The sequence below is a fragment of the Crocodylus siamensis genome, chromosome 2, assembly GCF_052110815.1.
Source record: "Crocodylus siamensis isolate JL-2025a chromosome 2, ASM5211081v1, whole genome shotgun sequence".
NCBI lineage: Eukaryota > Metazoa > Chordata > Crocodylia > Crocodylidae > Crocodylus > Crocodylus siamensis.
This window is the reverse complement of record NC_143396.1, coordinates 263,584,726-263,602,686: the sequence shown is the minus strand read 5'-3', so window position 1 is coordinate 263,602,686 and position 17,961 is coordinate 263,584,726. Positions and strand designations below refer to the sequence as shown.

Sequence of the window (17,961 nt, the reverse complement as noted above, 5' to 3'; positions counted from 1 at the left end):
CAGTGGTAGAGCCACCCAGACTTGATGATTGAGCTCTGCTCAGTCAATAGCTTGGAACTTGACTATTGGGTTTTGCCCAGTTGGTTCTGGAACTGATTTGGCCCTTGAAACAAAACTCGTGTGTGTGTGTGTGTGTTTATATATATATATATATATATAAAAATATGCTCAAAAGTGTATTTACAAAACAACCGTGCTAAAACCTGTAGCTGTTTTAAAAAAAAAAAAGGTAACATGCATCATCCTGGATGAACTAAGTCTGTGGGTACTGTATGCAAATTGCTACAGTCATGTTTAATTTCAAAGTTACTGTTTTCAAATGTTCTCGTCTCTTCCTTGTGCTCAGGGAAAGCGGGGTCTGGGGGAGGGGGAAGGGGCTGTCAGAGGAAAAAAATAGTGGGGGGCAAAAAGCAAAGAGCTATCCGATTCCCTAGATTTTTTTTCCCCTGCTATAGCAGTGGGAAGGGGACAAATTCAAAGCACACATCCAGTAATTAGATTCTATACCTGGAAAATTTATAACAAATTTATAAATTTTCTGTATATAGAATCTAATAATTGGGGGTCATCTTATAATTAGGAAATACTATTCTTGAATCCTATCTGTTCTCTTTCATTTTTTAGCTGACTTTGGAGACTATGATCAATATGAATCTCAGGAGTTTCTACAAAGATTTGCCTTGTTTCCTGTGGTAAGTACTTCTTTTCAGAATCTGTTGAAAGAAAGGAAATGATTTGGAGAGCCCCTTCATTAGGCACAAAAATGTGCAAACACTATACCAACAAATATCAGTACTTGATCTGAGAGGCATTTTAATGCAGCCTTTTGTTCTCTCTGTAGTTTAGTGCTCCCAAATTAATCAGAGCACAAATCACAGATTCTCTGCACTTGCAGATATAATTAAAGTGTTTATCAGAGACTTGATTTGGACATACTGCTTTGATGTGCACAATAAACACTAGGGATTGCAAAACGTATATTTATCTATGGTAAACATTAGATGGAGGGAAAAACTCAGAAAAGGGAGCTACTTTTGGTATATTTTTTCATAGTAGTTGATTGATAATAAGCTAACTGCAGGCTCTGATGGAAGTCATGATCCTATTTAGGGAATAAACCAATTATTTTATCCTTTGAAAATCCACTAATACTGCATTAAAGCAAAATGTATTTACCTTAAGGGTTGGCTACAAGAGGAAAACATACTGGAAGAAGCAACACAGAAAGTGGCCTTGTTGCATCAAAAGTACAGGTAAGAGTACTAAAATATTGAGATTTTGAAGCACTTCAGACATGTGACATTAAGAAAACTCAAAACCTCAAGACAGTAAAAAATGGAGTGAAAAAGGCATAAAGAAAAGGAACACCAAGATCAATGTGCTTATAAAGAAAGGGAAGGGCATGCAAAGAAGATTGATTTGAAGCATAAGGATGTAGATAATACTGAATTAGGTTAGATATATAGTTTCATAGATTTCATAGACATTAGGGCTGGAAGGGACCTCGGGAGATCATCGAGTCCAGCCCCCTGCCCAAAGGTCAGGAAGTTAGCTGGGGTCATAGGATCCCAGCAAGATAAGCATCCAATTTACTCTTGAAGGTGTTCAATGTAGGTGCTTGAACCACCTCCGCTGGCAGACTGTTCCAGACCTTGGGGGCTCGGACAGTAAAGAAATTCTTCCTTATGTCCAGCCTGAAACGGTCTTGCAGGAGTTTGTGACCGTTCGACCTCATCATCCCTTGGGGCACTCTGGTGAACAGACGTTCCCCCAGATCCTGGTGGTCACCCCGATAAACTTATAGGTGGCCATCAGATCACCCCTGAGCCTTGCGCTTTTCCAGGCTAAAGAGTCCCATGGCTCTCAGCCTGTCATTGTAAGATCTGTTTTCCTGACCTCTGATCACGCACGTGGCTCTCCTCTGGACTCTCTCAAGCTTCTCCACATCCTTTTTGAATTGTGGAGCCCAAAACTGGACGCAGTACTCCAGCTGCGGCCTCACCAAGGCCGAGTACAAGGGGAGAATGACGTCCCGGGATTTGCTCGAGAAGCATCTATGGATGCACGCCAGCATTTTGGTCGCTTTACTAGCCACAGCATCGCATTGGAGGCTCATGTTCATGTTGTGGTCAATGATGACCCCCAAGTCTTTTTCTTCTGTAGTGCTAACCAACGTAGCACTGCCGAGCCTATAAGGGTGCTGCAGGTTTTTCCTCCCAAGGTGGAGAACCTTGCATTTTTCGGTGTTAAACACCATGAGGTTCTCGTCTGCCCATTTGCTGAGCTTGTCCAGGTCATCCTGGATCACCCGCCTATCTTCTGGCGTGGATGCTTTGCCCCAAAGTTTGGTGTCATCAGCGAACTTGGCCAGTCCACTCCTAACTCCAGTGTCCACATCATTAATGAAGATGTTGAACAGTATGGGTCCCAGGACAGAGCCTTGAGGGACCCCACTTGAGTATAGTGTATATGTTACACTGTGACTATGGTTGAAGGCCATTCTGGCTCACTGGGACTGAAATTACTACCTTTTGTGTCATCTCAGCAGAGCATCCAGACTACAGGTCTCCAGGTCACTAGAATCTAGGTATGATTAACTGGCAATATGTAAATAGGAAAGGATAGTGTGCTGTCTCTCAGAGAGGTCGTTCGTCCATGTCACAGGTGAGTCAGATTTAGACGGCATGAGAGTGCTGATAGTTCTATTCTATGCTATGAGCTTCCATAAGATTCCAGACCTGCCACAAGCACAGACTTACCAGAAAACAAAGAATGCCAGCACATCTCTAGGAGTCTACCTTGATTGCAAACGTTTTGAAACCACTGTACTTCATGCTGCTTATGGGGGACAAAAATAAAATGGTGTCTCCATTTGTATAATGCTTATTAAACCATTCATGTAACTTAATATCTCAGGTTATGGTAGGGAAGTAGTGACCACAGTTAGAGCAGTAGTATTTGGTAGATGCTTCTACACAGTAAGGTAACTGTGTAGAACTGCTGTTAATACACAGTAAGGTAACTGTGCAATAAAATAAGGTGCAGTAAACTGCATCTGGGAAGGGGTCTACAAGTGCCTCCACTTGGGAGCAAATTTGCTCTCAGTGGGAGCAGTTGAGACCAAAGATGCTCTAGCCACCATGCCTTGCTCTGCCCTGCTGCAGCATCCAGGGGGAGCTCCAATTAACAATTAGCCTAATTAACAGTACAGTAGCTGCTGCAGTTACATGATGATGTAACTGCAGCAGTTGTTGCATACAGCTGCTCACAGTTACATGGCGATGACTTAGTACACAATAGATTAGTTTACTGCAATTAGTTCACATAGATTAGTTCACTGCACAGGTGTAGGTGTAGGTTTACCTGTTATGTACGAAATATGCTCAGACAAATTACTGACAAATTCTTGTAAAACGTAATACGTTAGAAACCTCAGAGGAAAGGTTTAGATGCGGTTTCTTTATTGGGTTTATTTTAATTTTTTGATCTTGCTCATTTCTCCTCTAATGCCATGGTGAAGAAAAAGTGTGATATGGTTTTGTGGGTGTTCTGAGGCAGCACAAACAGTAACTCTTTAGGAGGGTTTAATGAGAGGATTTTGAAGTGACATAGCTGGACTGAGAGATTGTTCTGTGCATAAAGTTTAGTAGAGGAAGAGGAGTAAAGATGGGAGTGGGGAAAGAAGTGGAGGAGATTGATATTATTGGAGAAAAAGGAAAAAGAGAAAGAACATTATAAGAACTAAGTGGGTGTTATTTTTCAAATTGTGCAACCCCTAGCACAGTGTTGGTGCTAGAGATATTTGAAATGCTGGGTGACAAAATTATGAAGCTCCTTGAATGGAAGTACTCGCATTTTTAATTTTGATAAGGTGAGCAATGGGGAAACGAGATGGATTTCAAGAAGGATGTGATAATGGTTTGAATCAGGGTAGAAGGTAAATTTAAGTGGTGTATATGAATGGAGTGGAGAGAAATTAGAGAGAATTCTGGGAAGCTTGAGAGGAACATGTTAAATGAGTCAAGAGTGTTATTCATTGGCGGGTTTGGGATCACCAGGAACTACAGCCCTCCTTCAGTGACTGGAAGGAGGCCACTAAATGTACAACAACTAATTCTTTGGGACCAATTGAGAAAACAGGATCAGCAATACAGGTGATAGGCTAATAAGTAGGGTGCCAAGGAGTGTCACTGAGAAGAGAACTCCAAATAGCATCCTTTACTCCCTGAACATATCTAAGGAGCTTGTGAGTCTAACTGCACTCAGAGATGTGCACAGACAAGGGAGTGCCAGAGACCCCCCCAGTCACCTGGTCTCCTTCTAGTCAGAACCTCCTTCTTGGAAGGGTGGAGAGATGGTCAAGTTGCCTAAGCCCAAGAGGAGGTTGACCAGAAGGTCATGGGATTTTTTGGGGCTACTCATGGGGTGCATATAAAGCAGCAAGACTTCACAATTATTGGATGCTTTTCTTCAGGATTTTCCAGCTTTGAGAGTGTAGTTCAGAGGAATACATACAAGGTCATTAAATTTAAATTAAATCATTGCATTAAAATGAACCATTGTGTTTATTTGTAGAGGCCTTACACCTCCTGATGCAGAAATGTTGTATATGCAAGAGGTGGAGAGAATGGAGGGCTATGGTGAAGAGAGCTACCCTGCAAAGGTAAGGGTGGCTTTGATACTCTGCCTTAACTTAAGGGTAATCATTGTAATGTTTTTTTGTTTCCTAATGTTTGGGGGTTTTTTGCATTGAAAAAGGTAACTGCAATATAAAATAAACTTTTGGGCCTAGTACTCTGTAGTCATTTGTACCATCCCATTGACTTCACTGAGACTATTCAGGTGTAGAATGGCTCTATCATGGGGTCCAGTATGTGTGCATTATGTTGAGGAAAGATTGTTATATCTTAAACTAAAGATTTAAATCTAGATACCTCCTTGCATTGCCTTTGTAAGAATATTTTAGTGAACTCGCACAAGTTGATAATTTATGCTTCTGCAACTTTTGTTCACAAAGGGCGTCCTTACTTATGCTCTGTGGGTGGGGGTGCAGACAAGATTCATCGTTTCTAAGGTCAGAATGGACCTGAGCAGATCATCGAGTCCGACCCCCTGCCATGGCAGGAAAAAGTACTGGGGTCAAACGACCCCAGCAAGGTGTACATCTAGCCTCCTCTTAAAGACCCCCAGGGTAGGAGCCAGCACCACTTCATTTGGAAGTTGGTTCCGGATCCTAGCCACCCTGACTGTGAAGTAGTGCCTCCTGATATCTAGCCTAAATCGACCCTCTGCCAGTTTGTGACCATTATTCCTGGTCACTCCTGGTAGTGCTTGGGGGAACAGGGACTCCCCCAATGCCTGCTGATCCCCCCTGACTAGTTTGTAACAGGCCACTAGATCCCCCCTGAGCCTTCTCTTGTGGAGGCTGAACAGGTTCAGGTCCCGTAACCTCTTCTCATGGGGCCTGCCCTGCTGCCCCCTGATCATGTGGGTGGCCCTCCTCTGGACCCTCTCCATGTTGTCCACATCCCTCTTGAAGTGCAGCACCCAGAACTGGACGCAGTGCTCCAACTGCGGCCTGACCAGTGCCGCATAGAGGGCAAGGATCACCTCTTTGGACCTGCTTGAGATGCATCTGTGGATGCATGACAAGGTGCGGTTGGCCTTCCTGACTGCATCCCCACACTGCCGGCCCATGTTCATCTTGGCATCAGTGATGACTCCAAGATCCTTTTCTGCCTCTGTACTGACAAGAAGGGAGTTCCCCAACCTGTAGGTATGGTGCTGATTGTTCCTCCTCGGGTACATCACCTTGCACTTGTCGGTGTTGAATCCCATCCTATTCTCATCCGCCCACCCCTGTAACCTGTCTAGGTCTGATTGCAGTCTATTCCTCCCTTTTAGGGTGCCCAAAGCCCCCCACATCTTAGTGTCATCAGTAAATTTGAACAGAGCGCTTTTCACCCCCTTGTCCAAGTCACTAATGAAGATGTTGAACAGTGCGGGCCCAAGGACCGAGCCCTGCGGAACCCCACTGCCCACGTCCTTCCAGGTTGAGAAGGACCCATCCACTACCACCCTCTGGGTGCGGCCCTCCAGCCAGTTGGCGACCCGTTTGACTGTGTGCATGTCTACACCACAGCCCCCCAGTTTCTTAATGAGAACAGGGTGAGAGACAGTGTCAAAAGCCTTCCAAAAGTCCAGGAAGATTATATCCACTGCTACCCCTGCATCTAATGATCTGGTGATCTGGTCGTAGCAGGCCTCCAGGTTGGTTTGACAAGACTTGCCTCTAATGAAGCCGTGTTGGTTGCCCCTAAGCATAAGCTCCCCTGCTGGCCCCTCATGGACATGTGCCAGAATAATTCTCTCAAAAAGCTTGCCCAGGATTGAGGTAAGACTAACTGGCCTATAGTTTCTCAGGTCCTCCTTCCTCCCCTTTTTGAAGATGGGAACCATGTTGGCCGTCTTCCAGTCCTCTGGCACTACACTAGACTACCATGAGTGCTCATAAAGCCGTGCCAGGGGTCCTGCAGTGACCTCAGCCAAATCCCTCAGTACTCAAGGGTGGAGGTCGTCTGGACCAGCTGATTTGAATACATCCAGTCCCTCCAGAAGTTCCTTAACAAGTTCCTCCTTGGCCTAGATGCACCTCCCCTGGGGTGTAAGGGGGGTCCAGAGTGGGGGTGGCTGTTCCAGTCTCTGCCCAGGAAAATGGAGGCAAAGAAATCGTTAAATATGATTCTTTGGGTAAATCCAATGTCTTTTATTAGACCAACTCAAATAGTTGGAAAAATTCTTCTTTGCAAGCTTTCAGGTACAGGTACCCTTCATCAGGCTGAGGAAGCATCTGCAATTGGTCTGTGTTCTTCTTGGATGGAATAGTAAAGCAGCCAGAGGCCAGTACGTATGCAAGAAAGAAACATTCATTCCCCTTCCTTCCCACCCCTGTCTGTCTCTCATCCACTGACTAGCCCAATTTACATTTTCTCTGGCTGGCTTTCTTGCATATGTTCTGGCCTCTTGCTGCTTTACTATTCCAACCAGGAAGAGCACAGACCAACTGCATATGCTTCCTCAGCCTGATGAAGGGTACCTGGTACCTGAAAGCTTGCAAAGAAGAATTTTTCCAACTATTTGAGTTGGTCTAATAAAAGGTATCATATTTGTCCAAAGAACCTTATCTGCCTATGTCCTTAGACCAACATGGCTACAATCTATACCCCTGAAACATGGTTGGGGGAGGAGAGGAGGCACTTTAATTACAGTGGCTCTGAGAACCGCTCTCATTAAAGTGCCTGCAGCTTGTGTATTCAGCATCTTGCACTTGAAAATGGCAGCAGGGGTGCTTTAACTAAAGCTGAGTGGGAACACTGAATACATGAGACACAGAAGCTGCTGGAACACGCTAATTAGACTTGATTAATTGAGTCTGCTCCAATGCGCTATAATTACAGTGCATCAGAGCAGTGTCCTCGCACACAGACAGGCATCCAAAGAGTTTTTTTTCTTGTACTTGCTATATTTCTGGCTACTACTTGCAGGACAGTCAGGGAAGCGACATATTCGTTGGAGCTTGTCTTGACGGTGTCTTTGTGAAACACAAAAATGGTCGGCCTCCTGTTGTATTCAGGTAAGTGTCAAACCCCATAAGAATAACACAGAGTATTTTACAAATGTCATTTGATGTGCTGCCTCAGCTACTTTGGTGGCATCTTTGAGAAATAGCATTTTTATTCATTTGCAGTGCTTTTCACAGCTTTAAATATATATGAGGTCAATTCAAATTTTGTTTGTGTAATTGCTACAATTTAAGCCCTGTTAAATTTATTATGTATTTGCAATTGCTAAACTTTCTCAACAAAAAATACACTTGAAAAGGAAGTATCACTTTACTTTTACTGTCTTCAATAGGAGATGCACGTATGCATCAGTGAACAGAATTTGTCCTATTGAATGAGAATCTAGTAGCTACACATCTAGAGACTTATTGGCTTTTAGTGTTATTGTGGCCAGGTATACCTTGTTTTTGGTGGTTTTCATCTGAGGAGATTGAATTTTAATTAAGAGCCAAATCTTGCAAACCTTATAAAACTCTTGAGTAAGTGGCCCATGCACTGTGGATCTCTGTCAGGGTCCAAGGTAGCAACCTGCCTGTATGCTGGGAGCTTTGGTTAGTGACTTTCCATAGTTGCTATCTTGTCATTCCTGTCCTTGCTCATGCCAGGCACCCTTTTTATGCTCTTGCAGGGAGTGCTGTTGTAAAATTTGGTTTTACTGTGCTTTGGACTGTTTTTGTATACAGTAGAACAGAAACAGCTCTATTGGGTTTTCTGGCTTTCCCTGCTAGTAGTTATAAGGATTTGGTTCTGTATTTTGAATTGCTTTGTGAAGACAGTATTTCCCTCTTATGGGTTTGCCTGTCTGAGGTATATTGAAGATGTTACATCAAGTTGTACAGTTGTGTGAGATTGGAAGTTATCAGATAAGCTATAAGGGCGTTTATACACGTGCTCAGGAAGTAGGGGGGCACTTTAATTAGAGCAGCTCCAACAGCATCATGTGTATCATCAAATGAGCTTTAGTTAAAGTGCCCCCACTACCACCATTTTTTAGCATGGGGATGCTAATACATTTCATGCTGGACTCTGCTGAAACGTGGTAATTACCATGCTCTAGCAGACTCGATTAAGTGTGTTGGAGTAGTCTCATTGCATATCTATAGGTGCCCTAAGAGTGTATAGAGTATCGTCAATAAAAATTCTTTTTCTCTTGAAAAAATTGCCAGAAGTTAAGTGGCTTCAGCTTTTCCCCTTATCTTCATATAGTTGATCAATAGTTAAATACATGTTGCTTCTCAGACTTCAGCTTCTTACATGTATAATTTTGTCTTGCATTTATTTTCATGTATCCAACATAGACATGAAGAATTCTTTTTCTAGCATCTAACTTTTACCTTCTTTTCCATACAAGGGGGCCTAGCTGCACTAGATTACAAGATTTATAGTTCTGTTTTCCTACATATTCTTGTACACATCACAATCACAGAAAATTACTTTTGCTTTCCAAAAAGTGTATTTGTTTTTGAAGTAACTAAAGATACATTTGGAAATGTTTACTGTCCCACAGACTCCTTAAGTGGGCAAAGATGGTAGGAATAAAATTGGCACCATTATGTAATATATCTACAGAAAATACTCATGTTCCATTTCCAAAAGCTGATTTAGCCTGTCAGTTGGTTGTATAATTTTTACTTGCTTCACTGCCAATTACATGATTTTAAGTGATTGTTTAAACAGCATCTTTTCAAGGATATAGTCATGGAAGATGTAACATCTTAACTATTATCTTAAAGAGCTTAACTGCATGAACTGATAGCAGTGAGTAAGGATAGGCCAAGGAGACCTGGATTCAGTTCCCTGCTCTACCACAAACAGGGGTGCACCAATACCAATAGCCAATTTTTAAGGAGGCATATCGGCCTATACTGATCTGATTTCTGATACAGCTGCGTGCAACTGGTAAGTCTGTTGCAGTGGAAAGGAAAGGGCATGAGGGGGGAGGGGCAGATCAAGGCCTATGGGGCTGGGGTAGGTACTGCCCAGCTCAGAAGGGCATGGGGGGGAGGGAGGCATGTGCCCCCCAGATCTGCACAGAGTGGGCTGCAGCTGCAGGCTGGAGCTGGCGCTGGCACTGTGCCAGGCTCTTTCTGGCTGGGGCTGAGACGAGCTGCGCTTGGGGCAGGTGGTGGCAGCGCTGGGAGGTGGGCTACAGGGGGTGCTTCAGCTACCCCAGATTTTGCTGTAGGCCCCCCGTAACTTCCCCTTTCAAGCACCACTGTTACCTGCCCCAAGCACAGCCCCTGCCCCATTCCCTCCCTCTCTGCGGGGGGCACTGATCTGCACCCCCCACGTCCCTTTCCTCCCCCCTCCCCCTCCACCGTAACAGATTTACCAGCTGCACGCAGCTCTCCAAGCTGCCAGGCTGTGCTCCTTGCTGCATGGGTGCTGCACTGCAGCTGCGCACATGCACGGGCATTTATCAGCCAAATTATCAGCCACATTTGGCCGATTTCTGATGCAATCAATTTTCTTTATATCGGTGCTGATCCAATATTGGACTGATGCATCGGTGCACCTCTAACCACAGATGTTTTTTGCAATCAGATTTATCAAGTTATTTTGGTGTCTGAAAATGGAAATGGATAGCTAGTGAGATAGTCAAATGTGTCTAGCAAATGAGACATGAAACGTGGTTTCTGCAGCTCTAAGCATTTACCCATCTTTGTAAATCTGACCCTTCTCTGTCCATCAGTCCCCTGTCTATAACACTAGGATGATGATGATTTCCTACTTCACGGTTGTGAGGATAAATAAGTACATTAAAGATTGTGAACCAATTAAGGTACATCAAAATTCAGGTACTGAGGACCAAAAAAACACCTTCATTGTAATCTGCTATGAAAATTATATTTTACCCTGTTTTTATGTAGTACCAAGTGCAAAATGTGTAGTACAGTGTCATTTGTTTTTTAGGCACAGTGCTTCTGGCAGTTGAAATTTGAGTAAGAAGTCAAGCATACGTACAATTTTATATATCTTACAGTTATGTCAGAATTTGCTTTTCTCTTAATTAGAGATGATGTTGATGCAATTAAGAATTCATGTAGCTCAAGTCGTTAAAAGACAAACAGTACAGCATGAATAGCGAAGCATTATACATTATTAATGATACTATCCCAGCTGAAGAATTGTAATTATATCCCCTCTTCCTTTTAAAATAGTTTTAATGGGCAGGCAAGAAGTGTTCTGCTTATTTCCTTGGTACTGCACAGTTTGCTAAACTTGATTCACATTGATCAAAAAGAATATTAATTAATCTCCACTTAACCCAGGGGTGGGCAGTTATTTTGGCTGGAGGGCACTTAACGAGTTTTGGTGACCTGTCGAGGGCTACACACAAAATCTTTCAGAAGATATAAAGTTAACAAATTATAGATAAACAAATCATATACTAAAAATCAAACATCTACTTACTATTATGTTAAATATTTTAATTTTATTTCAAAAAATAATTTTTGTCCTTATCTGTGTTTCTTAAGTAGTGTATCTAGAGGCAACTGCATAAGAGCTCAAAATAGTCTTACTCTTGTATATTATATGTGGGGGAGGGCGCGGAGGTGTGTTTGAGGGGTTCAGGGGCGTGTGTGGGGGTTGTGTCCAATGGGATGAGTGTACATGTGTGGGCGTGCAGGTCTGCCTGCGCACTAGGTCACAGGAGCTGGCTGGGGTGGGGGAAGGAAGCGGGGGCAGGGGGTGCATGCTTCAGAGCTTGCCTGGGTAATGCATTGCAGGCATGTTGTGCACCCCCCATCTGGCCCTGCGGCATTCCACATGGGGCTGGGCCCCTCCTGCTCCCACCTGGGGTAGCCTGCTCTGCACTCGTGCTGGTGCCCACTCTTCCCCCCTTTCCCTCCCTGTCAGTGACTCCTCCTCCTCCTCTGGCTCCTGCTGCACTGCTCCAGGCAGTAGCTTATGCCGGGAAGTCACAGGGATGTGTGCCAGGCACCACAAGCCCAGTGAGATGAGGGGGAAGCTGCAGTTGGGTAGCTCCTGTCCCAGTGCATGGGGCTCCAGCTCTTGGCCATGTTCTATCCATGCTGCCCACCCAATCACCCACGCACCCAGTGCAGTGAGCAGCCAGCCACCTGCAAGCTGCCAAGTGGATAGATGGTGGCCAGGACCTGGAGCTGGATTCCCACATGCCAGGGCAGGAGTTCCCCCCAGCCTGGCTGGGCCTGTGGTGCCCAATGTGCATCTGCATGGCTGCTGCCTTTCCCTGTGCTAGCTGCTGCTTTGAATGGCACAGCAGGAGCATGGGGGAGCCAAGAACATCCAGGCAGCTGCAGGAGCACCAGGAGCAGTCCCGCTGGGAAGCTATGCATGGTAGCCAGGGCCATTGGTGGACAGGAGGGCAGTACAGGGTTCCCCAGTTGAGAATGGGCAAGGCTTGACCCTTTGCAGACTGCCACAGGGCTAGCCGTGGGCCAGATATAATCAGTTGGTGGGCATCTCCCTGTGACCCAGACCCAATCAGTTGGCAAGCCACATCCAGCCTGCAGACTGCGTTTTGCCCACCCCTACCCTAACCCCTCAAGATACTTTTTGTTCCTAGGTTACCTTTGCTATACCATGCAAATGCAGAGCTTAATTCCTGCACTGTTTCCCTTCTGTCCTTAGGTGGCATGACATTGCCAACATGTCCCACAACAAGTCCTTTTTTGCACTAGAGCTGGCAAATAAAGAAGAGACCATCCAATTCCAAACTGTAAGTGAATTAATTTTTAATTTGTCTTTCTATATCACCAAACCACAAAACAGGAAAGACTTTAAAAAGCTACTTTTGTCCAAATATGTTTCACGTTTGTATTTGATATGTGATAGATTTAAGTAAGGATAACACAAATATTACAGCATTTTAATTTCTGTGGCTGGTTCAGCCATTTTCTAGCAAAGTAAACGATATTAAAAATTCAGCCCTTTAAGTAAATAAACTTAAGGTTTGATCCCTTTTCAGAAGGTGCTGTATAGCCTTTGATTCAGACCTCTTCCTAGACCTGAAATGCTGGAGGCTGCAAGTGAGAGAAGAACAGTGGAAAAAGCCCTGATCATGCCCAGTTCACTTTCCCTTTCGTCATCCTCTCTCTGCCACAGTGTGACACAGGATACTGGGCAAGATGGGACCTATGGTCTGACCCAGTGAATGGCACGTCTTATGTTCTTACATATGTTCTTACGTGCTGAGCATTCTGGTCCAATCCAAGAAAGTACTTAAGCATGTACTTAATTTTAAATGAAGTGAATGGTACTATTCACATGTTTAAAGATAAGCACATATTTGAGGCCTTGCTAGATTGAATCAGTGCTGAGCATCTTATAGAATTTGGCTCAAAAAGAATGTCTGTTTCCCTTTTCAAAGCTGTAATTTTTCCAAAAGGCATAGGAATGTGATATATACAGTATAAAAGATTGTTCAGTTTTATGGTTCCTAAGATTGTCTTCAAGAGAAGACTGTTATTTTCGGTTCCATTAGGCCTGCGAATTTACTCAGGTTTTAAGAAACTTGAAAACTTCCCCCATCACAATGAAGAGGAACCAAATCTTGTTTTGATGCGACTAGGTGGTAAAAGTCTTTCGACTTTGATGCAATTGAGGGTTGAGCCTGCATAATTTTTCTAATACATGTTTTGTTTGATTGTGTGTTTGGCAGGAAGACATGGAAACAGCAAAATATGTGTGGAGGATGTGTGTGGCCAGACACAAATTTTACAGACTAAATAAATGTAGCATGTAAGTAGAATAGTCTTGGAAGGACTCCAAGCATCTGAATACCGTAATGAATGTAAATGTTATATATCATCTGTAATTTATTGTAGATTACAGTAATTAATTACATGTTATGCTTTTGACCAAAGATTATTTGCCAATTCTAAGATTTACATTATAGAAACTGCTTACATTATACACTTGCACCCTTATAATAGAAGACTGTTTTTTTAAACTGGAGACATAACTAAAATCATAACATTCTTTATGTTACTGGATCTCAGTTCTGTAAGTGCATTTATGCATGTGTGCATTTATGTGAGCTATTAATACTATTGTATTTGCAAGGTACTGAAATCCATGGAGTTCTGAATGCACTTTTGACTGAATTGTTAAAGGATGTTGGACTTATTTTAGGCAAGGGAAGTACATGTAGATTTCTTGACAAGTGCTGGGTTGATGGTTGTAATGTATGAAGTCATTTAGATAGATACAAAATCCATATAGCTGAAGTAGTATCAGTAAATAAAAATAAATAAAATACAATTAAGTAAATTAAATTTAAGTGGACTAGTTCCCCAGATACAAATCAAGATCCCAACTCTTGTCTTCTCTTCTACATTGAAATAATTATTTTGCTTTCTGTCAAATTACTAGATGTATATAAGCCCGAGACAAACAATTTGGGCTCAGTGGGTAGACTGTTGTATTAAGTCTAATTCCCTGAATACTTAATTTCATTCCTTTTTTCATAGCCAAGCACTAAGTTATTTACAAAAGGCCTAATTCAGAGCCTGCTGAAGTCAGCAAAGAGATGATGCCACAAAAGCTTCTAGTACAACTAATTGACTCACTTGTTATAACTCTCAGAAGAGTTGTAGGATTGGTTTGGAATAGAAACTAAATTGCCATCACAGCCTCTGAAAAGAGAAAGGGGGACCTTCTTATTTGAAGTTGTATGTTTGTGGGAAGCATGTGGTGTTGTTATCTGAAGTGTTATCTGCTCTGTTGTTACATAGTGAATGTCAAACTCCACAGCTGTTAATTCTTCATCTTTCACAATAACTGCTTTTTGTAAAATAATTGAATCGTTTAGAACAGTGATTCTTAATTTTTCCCAGACTTGGAACTTCCTTGCAGATACTCAAGACTTTTCTGCTATTCTGCAGTATTAGAGGGGCAAGGTTATCTTGTTATCCAGGCTGCAAAACGTTGTTTTAGACCTGCCTAAGCTCAATTAAAATGCCTTCTCTCTTGGTAACAAGTGCCTTTCTTTTCAATATACTAGTTGACTGTCTCCATTTTGTCTGCATATACCTTGTCTTTAGAGATTCCCCAGACTCTCCACCTGTGGAAGGCTCTCAGAAATCTTTCCACATTCTTTCTTTTCCACGCTTTCCAATCCTTTCCCGTCCTACTCTTCCCAAAGGGTGAGCTGGAAAATTACCTATCTTTCTGAGATGTTGCATGTCCTGTGTTTATACTGCCCTGGTATCCTCCTGGTCATTGTTTTACTTACAGCTATGGGGTACAGGAACAGTGCAGGGTTGAGAAAATGGTCTGTATGTTTCTGACTAGTCCAACATTCAGTTATTTGGTGAATACAAAATGTTAGTGATAGTGACAATATTTGCATGCCTAAAATTTTTGTTCAAGGATGCAGAATCCTAATTCAGCTGTGGCAGTGGTTTAGTATTTGTATAATGTGGCATGTGTTGAGGCTTTTTTATTGGTAATTATGAAGACAACCATCCTGGCCAGGGAGCTTGCAGGGTAGCACAGGGGTTTGAATTTAGTGGATGACCATAGGAAAATGGCTACTAGGGAAGCCCATTGTGCAAGAACAGCCTAGAGAGGAGGGTGAAGAGAAGAAGCAGTGGAAATAAATGGGTCCCTCCTCACCCTTTTTTTTTTTCCTTGCTGGTTTTTCTAACAATGATAGTGATTTGAGCATATAGGCCTTCCTTTTGGGACTGGTGGGAGGCAAGATAGGGCCTAATTCCAAGTACTGCTGCTGCCCTGAATGGAGGTCATGAGCACCTAGCAGGACTGGATCTAAAAGTGTTCTAAAAAAATTAGCTTACCATATGGCTTTCTTTATAGACAAACCCAGACTGTTACAGTGAATCCAGTTAGAAGACGGTCTTCTTCCAGGATGTCTTTGGTATGTATATCAAGTAGTCTCACAGTTGAGCCCACTCTTGCTTATTGTCTATGTTTAACTACTGTTACTACCAACACTATTTTAATTATTTTGGATACTTCAGTTTTCAATTTAAAATCTTCCAGTGTGTGTTGGAGACTGTTCTAAGTGTCTCACTACATTGATGGCTTTTATTCTTTTCTGGTCCTGTGAACCAATATTTTATGCTTTAACATTAAGAGAATTCATTTTAGAATAGCCCCTCATTCTTCTTTTTAATGTGTCCTGTAGATTTTAACTACTTTTAAAAACCTTCTTTTTTAGCCTAAGCCACAGCCTTACATGATGCCAGCACCACCTCAGTTGCATTACAATGGACACTACACGGAACCATATACATCATCCCAAGGTAAATTAAAATGTGGTTGCAATGTTTAATTCTTAAATTATTCTACATACAGATGCAATCATTAAAACCACACAAGTGCCAATTTTCATTTACAATAACACCACCTTATACGATTTTGGAAGTAAAAAAAGACTGGGGAAAAGGGGCCAAGAGGCTTCCTTGGCTCACCAGAGAAATCTAGAACAGCCTAAGGGCAAAAAGGGGGGCATACAAGCAGTGGAAACGGGGAGAGATTCCTCCTCAGCTCAAAGTTGTAGGGAGGCAGTTAGAAAGGCCAAAGCTACCATGGAACTGAGGATGGCATCCCAAGTTAAGGATAACAAAAAATTGTTTTTCAGATACACAGGGAGTAAAAGGAAGGCCCAGGGAGGTATAGGACCATTACTGAATGGACAAATGCAGTTGGTGACAGACGGGGGACAAGGCTGAACTCCTCAATGAGTTCTTTGCCTCAGTGTTCCTAAACAAGGGGCAAGACAAGTCTCACAATGAGATTGTAGAAGGGCAACAGCTGGGCACCAGACTACCAAGTGTTGACCATGAGATGGTGCAGAGTCACTTGGAAGGACTGGATGCATTTAAGTCGGCAGGCCTGGATGAGCTCCATCCGAGGGTACTGAAGGCACTGGCTGATGTCATTGCATAGCCGCAGGCAAGAATATTGAGGACTCATGGCACATGGGCCAGGTCCCAGAGGACTGGAAAAGGGCCAATGTGGTCCCTATTTTCAAGAAAAGGAGGAAGGAGGATTCAGGCAAATATAGGCCAGTCAGTCTTGCCTCCATCCTTGGCAAAGTCTTCGAAAAGATTATTAAGGCTCATATATGTGAGAGCCCAGCAAGAAAAGTTATGCTGAGGGCAAACCAGCACGGGTTCGTAGCAGGTAGATCATGCCTGACTAATCTAGTTTCTTTTTATGACCAGGTTACAAAACACCTGGATGCAGGAGTAGGAGTAGATATAATTTACTTAGACTTCGGGAAGGCCTTTGATATGGTATCTCACCCCATACTGGTGAACAAGTTAAGAGGCTGTGACTTGGATGATTACACAGTCCGGTGGGTGGCAAATTGGCTAGAGGGTCGTACCCAGAGAGTGGTGGTGGATGGGTCGGTATTGATTTGGAAGGATGTGGGCAGTGGGGTCCCGCAGGGCTCAGTCCTTGGACCGATACTCTTCAATGTCTTCATCAGTGACTTGGACGAGGGAGTGAAGTGTACTCTGTCCAAGTTTGCAGATGATACAAAACTGTGGGGAAAAGTTGACACACCAGAGGGCAGGGAACAACTACAGGCAGACCTGGACAGGTTGGACAAATGGGCAGAAAATGATAGAATGCAGTTTAACAAGGAGAATTGCAAAGTGCTGCACCTAGGGAGGAAAAATGTCCAGCACACCTACTGCCTAGGAAATGACCTGCTTGGTAACACAGAAGCAGAAAGGGATCTCGGAGTGTTAGTGGACTCCAAGATGAACATGAGTCATCAGTGTGATGAAGTCATCAGCAAAGCTAACTGCACTTTATCATGCATCAGCAGATGCATGACAAACAGAACCAAGGAGGTGATACTTCCCCTCTATTAGGCACTGGTCAGACCGCAGTTGGAATACCGTGTGCAATTTTAGGCACCACACTTCAAGAGGGATGTGGATAACCTGGAGAGGGTCCAGAGGAGGGCTACTCATATGGTTAAGGGCTTGCAGGCCAAGCGCTACGAGGAGAGACTAGGGCACCTGGACCTCTTCAGCCTCCACAAGAGAAGGTTGAGAGGCGACCTTGTGGCTGCCTATAAATTCATCATGGGGGTGCAGAAGGGAATTGGTGAGGCTCTACTCACCAGAGCACCTCGGGTCACAAGAAATAATGGCCGTAAGCTAGCAGATTTAGACTGGACATCAGGAAGATCTTCACTATTAGAGTGGCCAAAATCTGGAATGGAATCCCAAGGGAGGTGGTGCTCTCCCCTACCCTGAGGGTCTTCAAGAGGAGGTTAGATAGGCCTCTGGCTGGGGTCATCTGAACCCAGCACTCTTTCCTGTCTATGTAGGGGGTTGGACTCAATGATCTATTGAGGTCCCTTCCG

At 43.4% G+C, this 17,961-nt stretch overlaps 1 protein-coding gene across 3 annotated transcripts in view; it reads left to right on the top strand.

Annotated features, from left to right (window-relative positions):
- Positions 1–17,961, top strand: part of PTPN21 (protein tyrosine phosphatase non-receptor type 21) — an 83,236-nt gene that overhangs the window by 42,649 nt on the left and 22,626 nt on the right. For 2 of the 3 annotated variants that reach the window (XM_090033855.1, XM_090033854.1), the window contains 9 exons: positions 625–692; positions 1,183–1,253; positions 4,576–4,663; positions 7,545–7,633; positions 12,240–12,327; positions 13,270–13,349; positions 14,654–14,755; positions 15,429–15,489; positions 15,793–15,877. In XM_090033855.1, coding sequence (XP_089889981.1) covers positions 625–692; positions 1,183–1,253; positions 4,576–4,663; positions 7,545–7,633; positions 12,240–12,327; positions 13,270–13,349; positions 14,654–14,755; positions 15,429–15,489; positions 15,793–15,877 — 732 coding nt within the window. The remainder of the gene's footprint in view (positions 1–624; positions 693–1,182; positions 1,254–4,575; positions 4,664–7,544; positions 7,634–12,239; positions 12,328–13,269; positions 13,350–14,653; positions 14,756–15,428; positions 15,490–15,792; positions 15,878–17,961) is intronic. The other variant, XM_090033856.1, reaches the window with a different exon arrangement.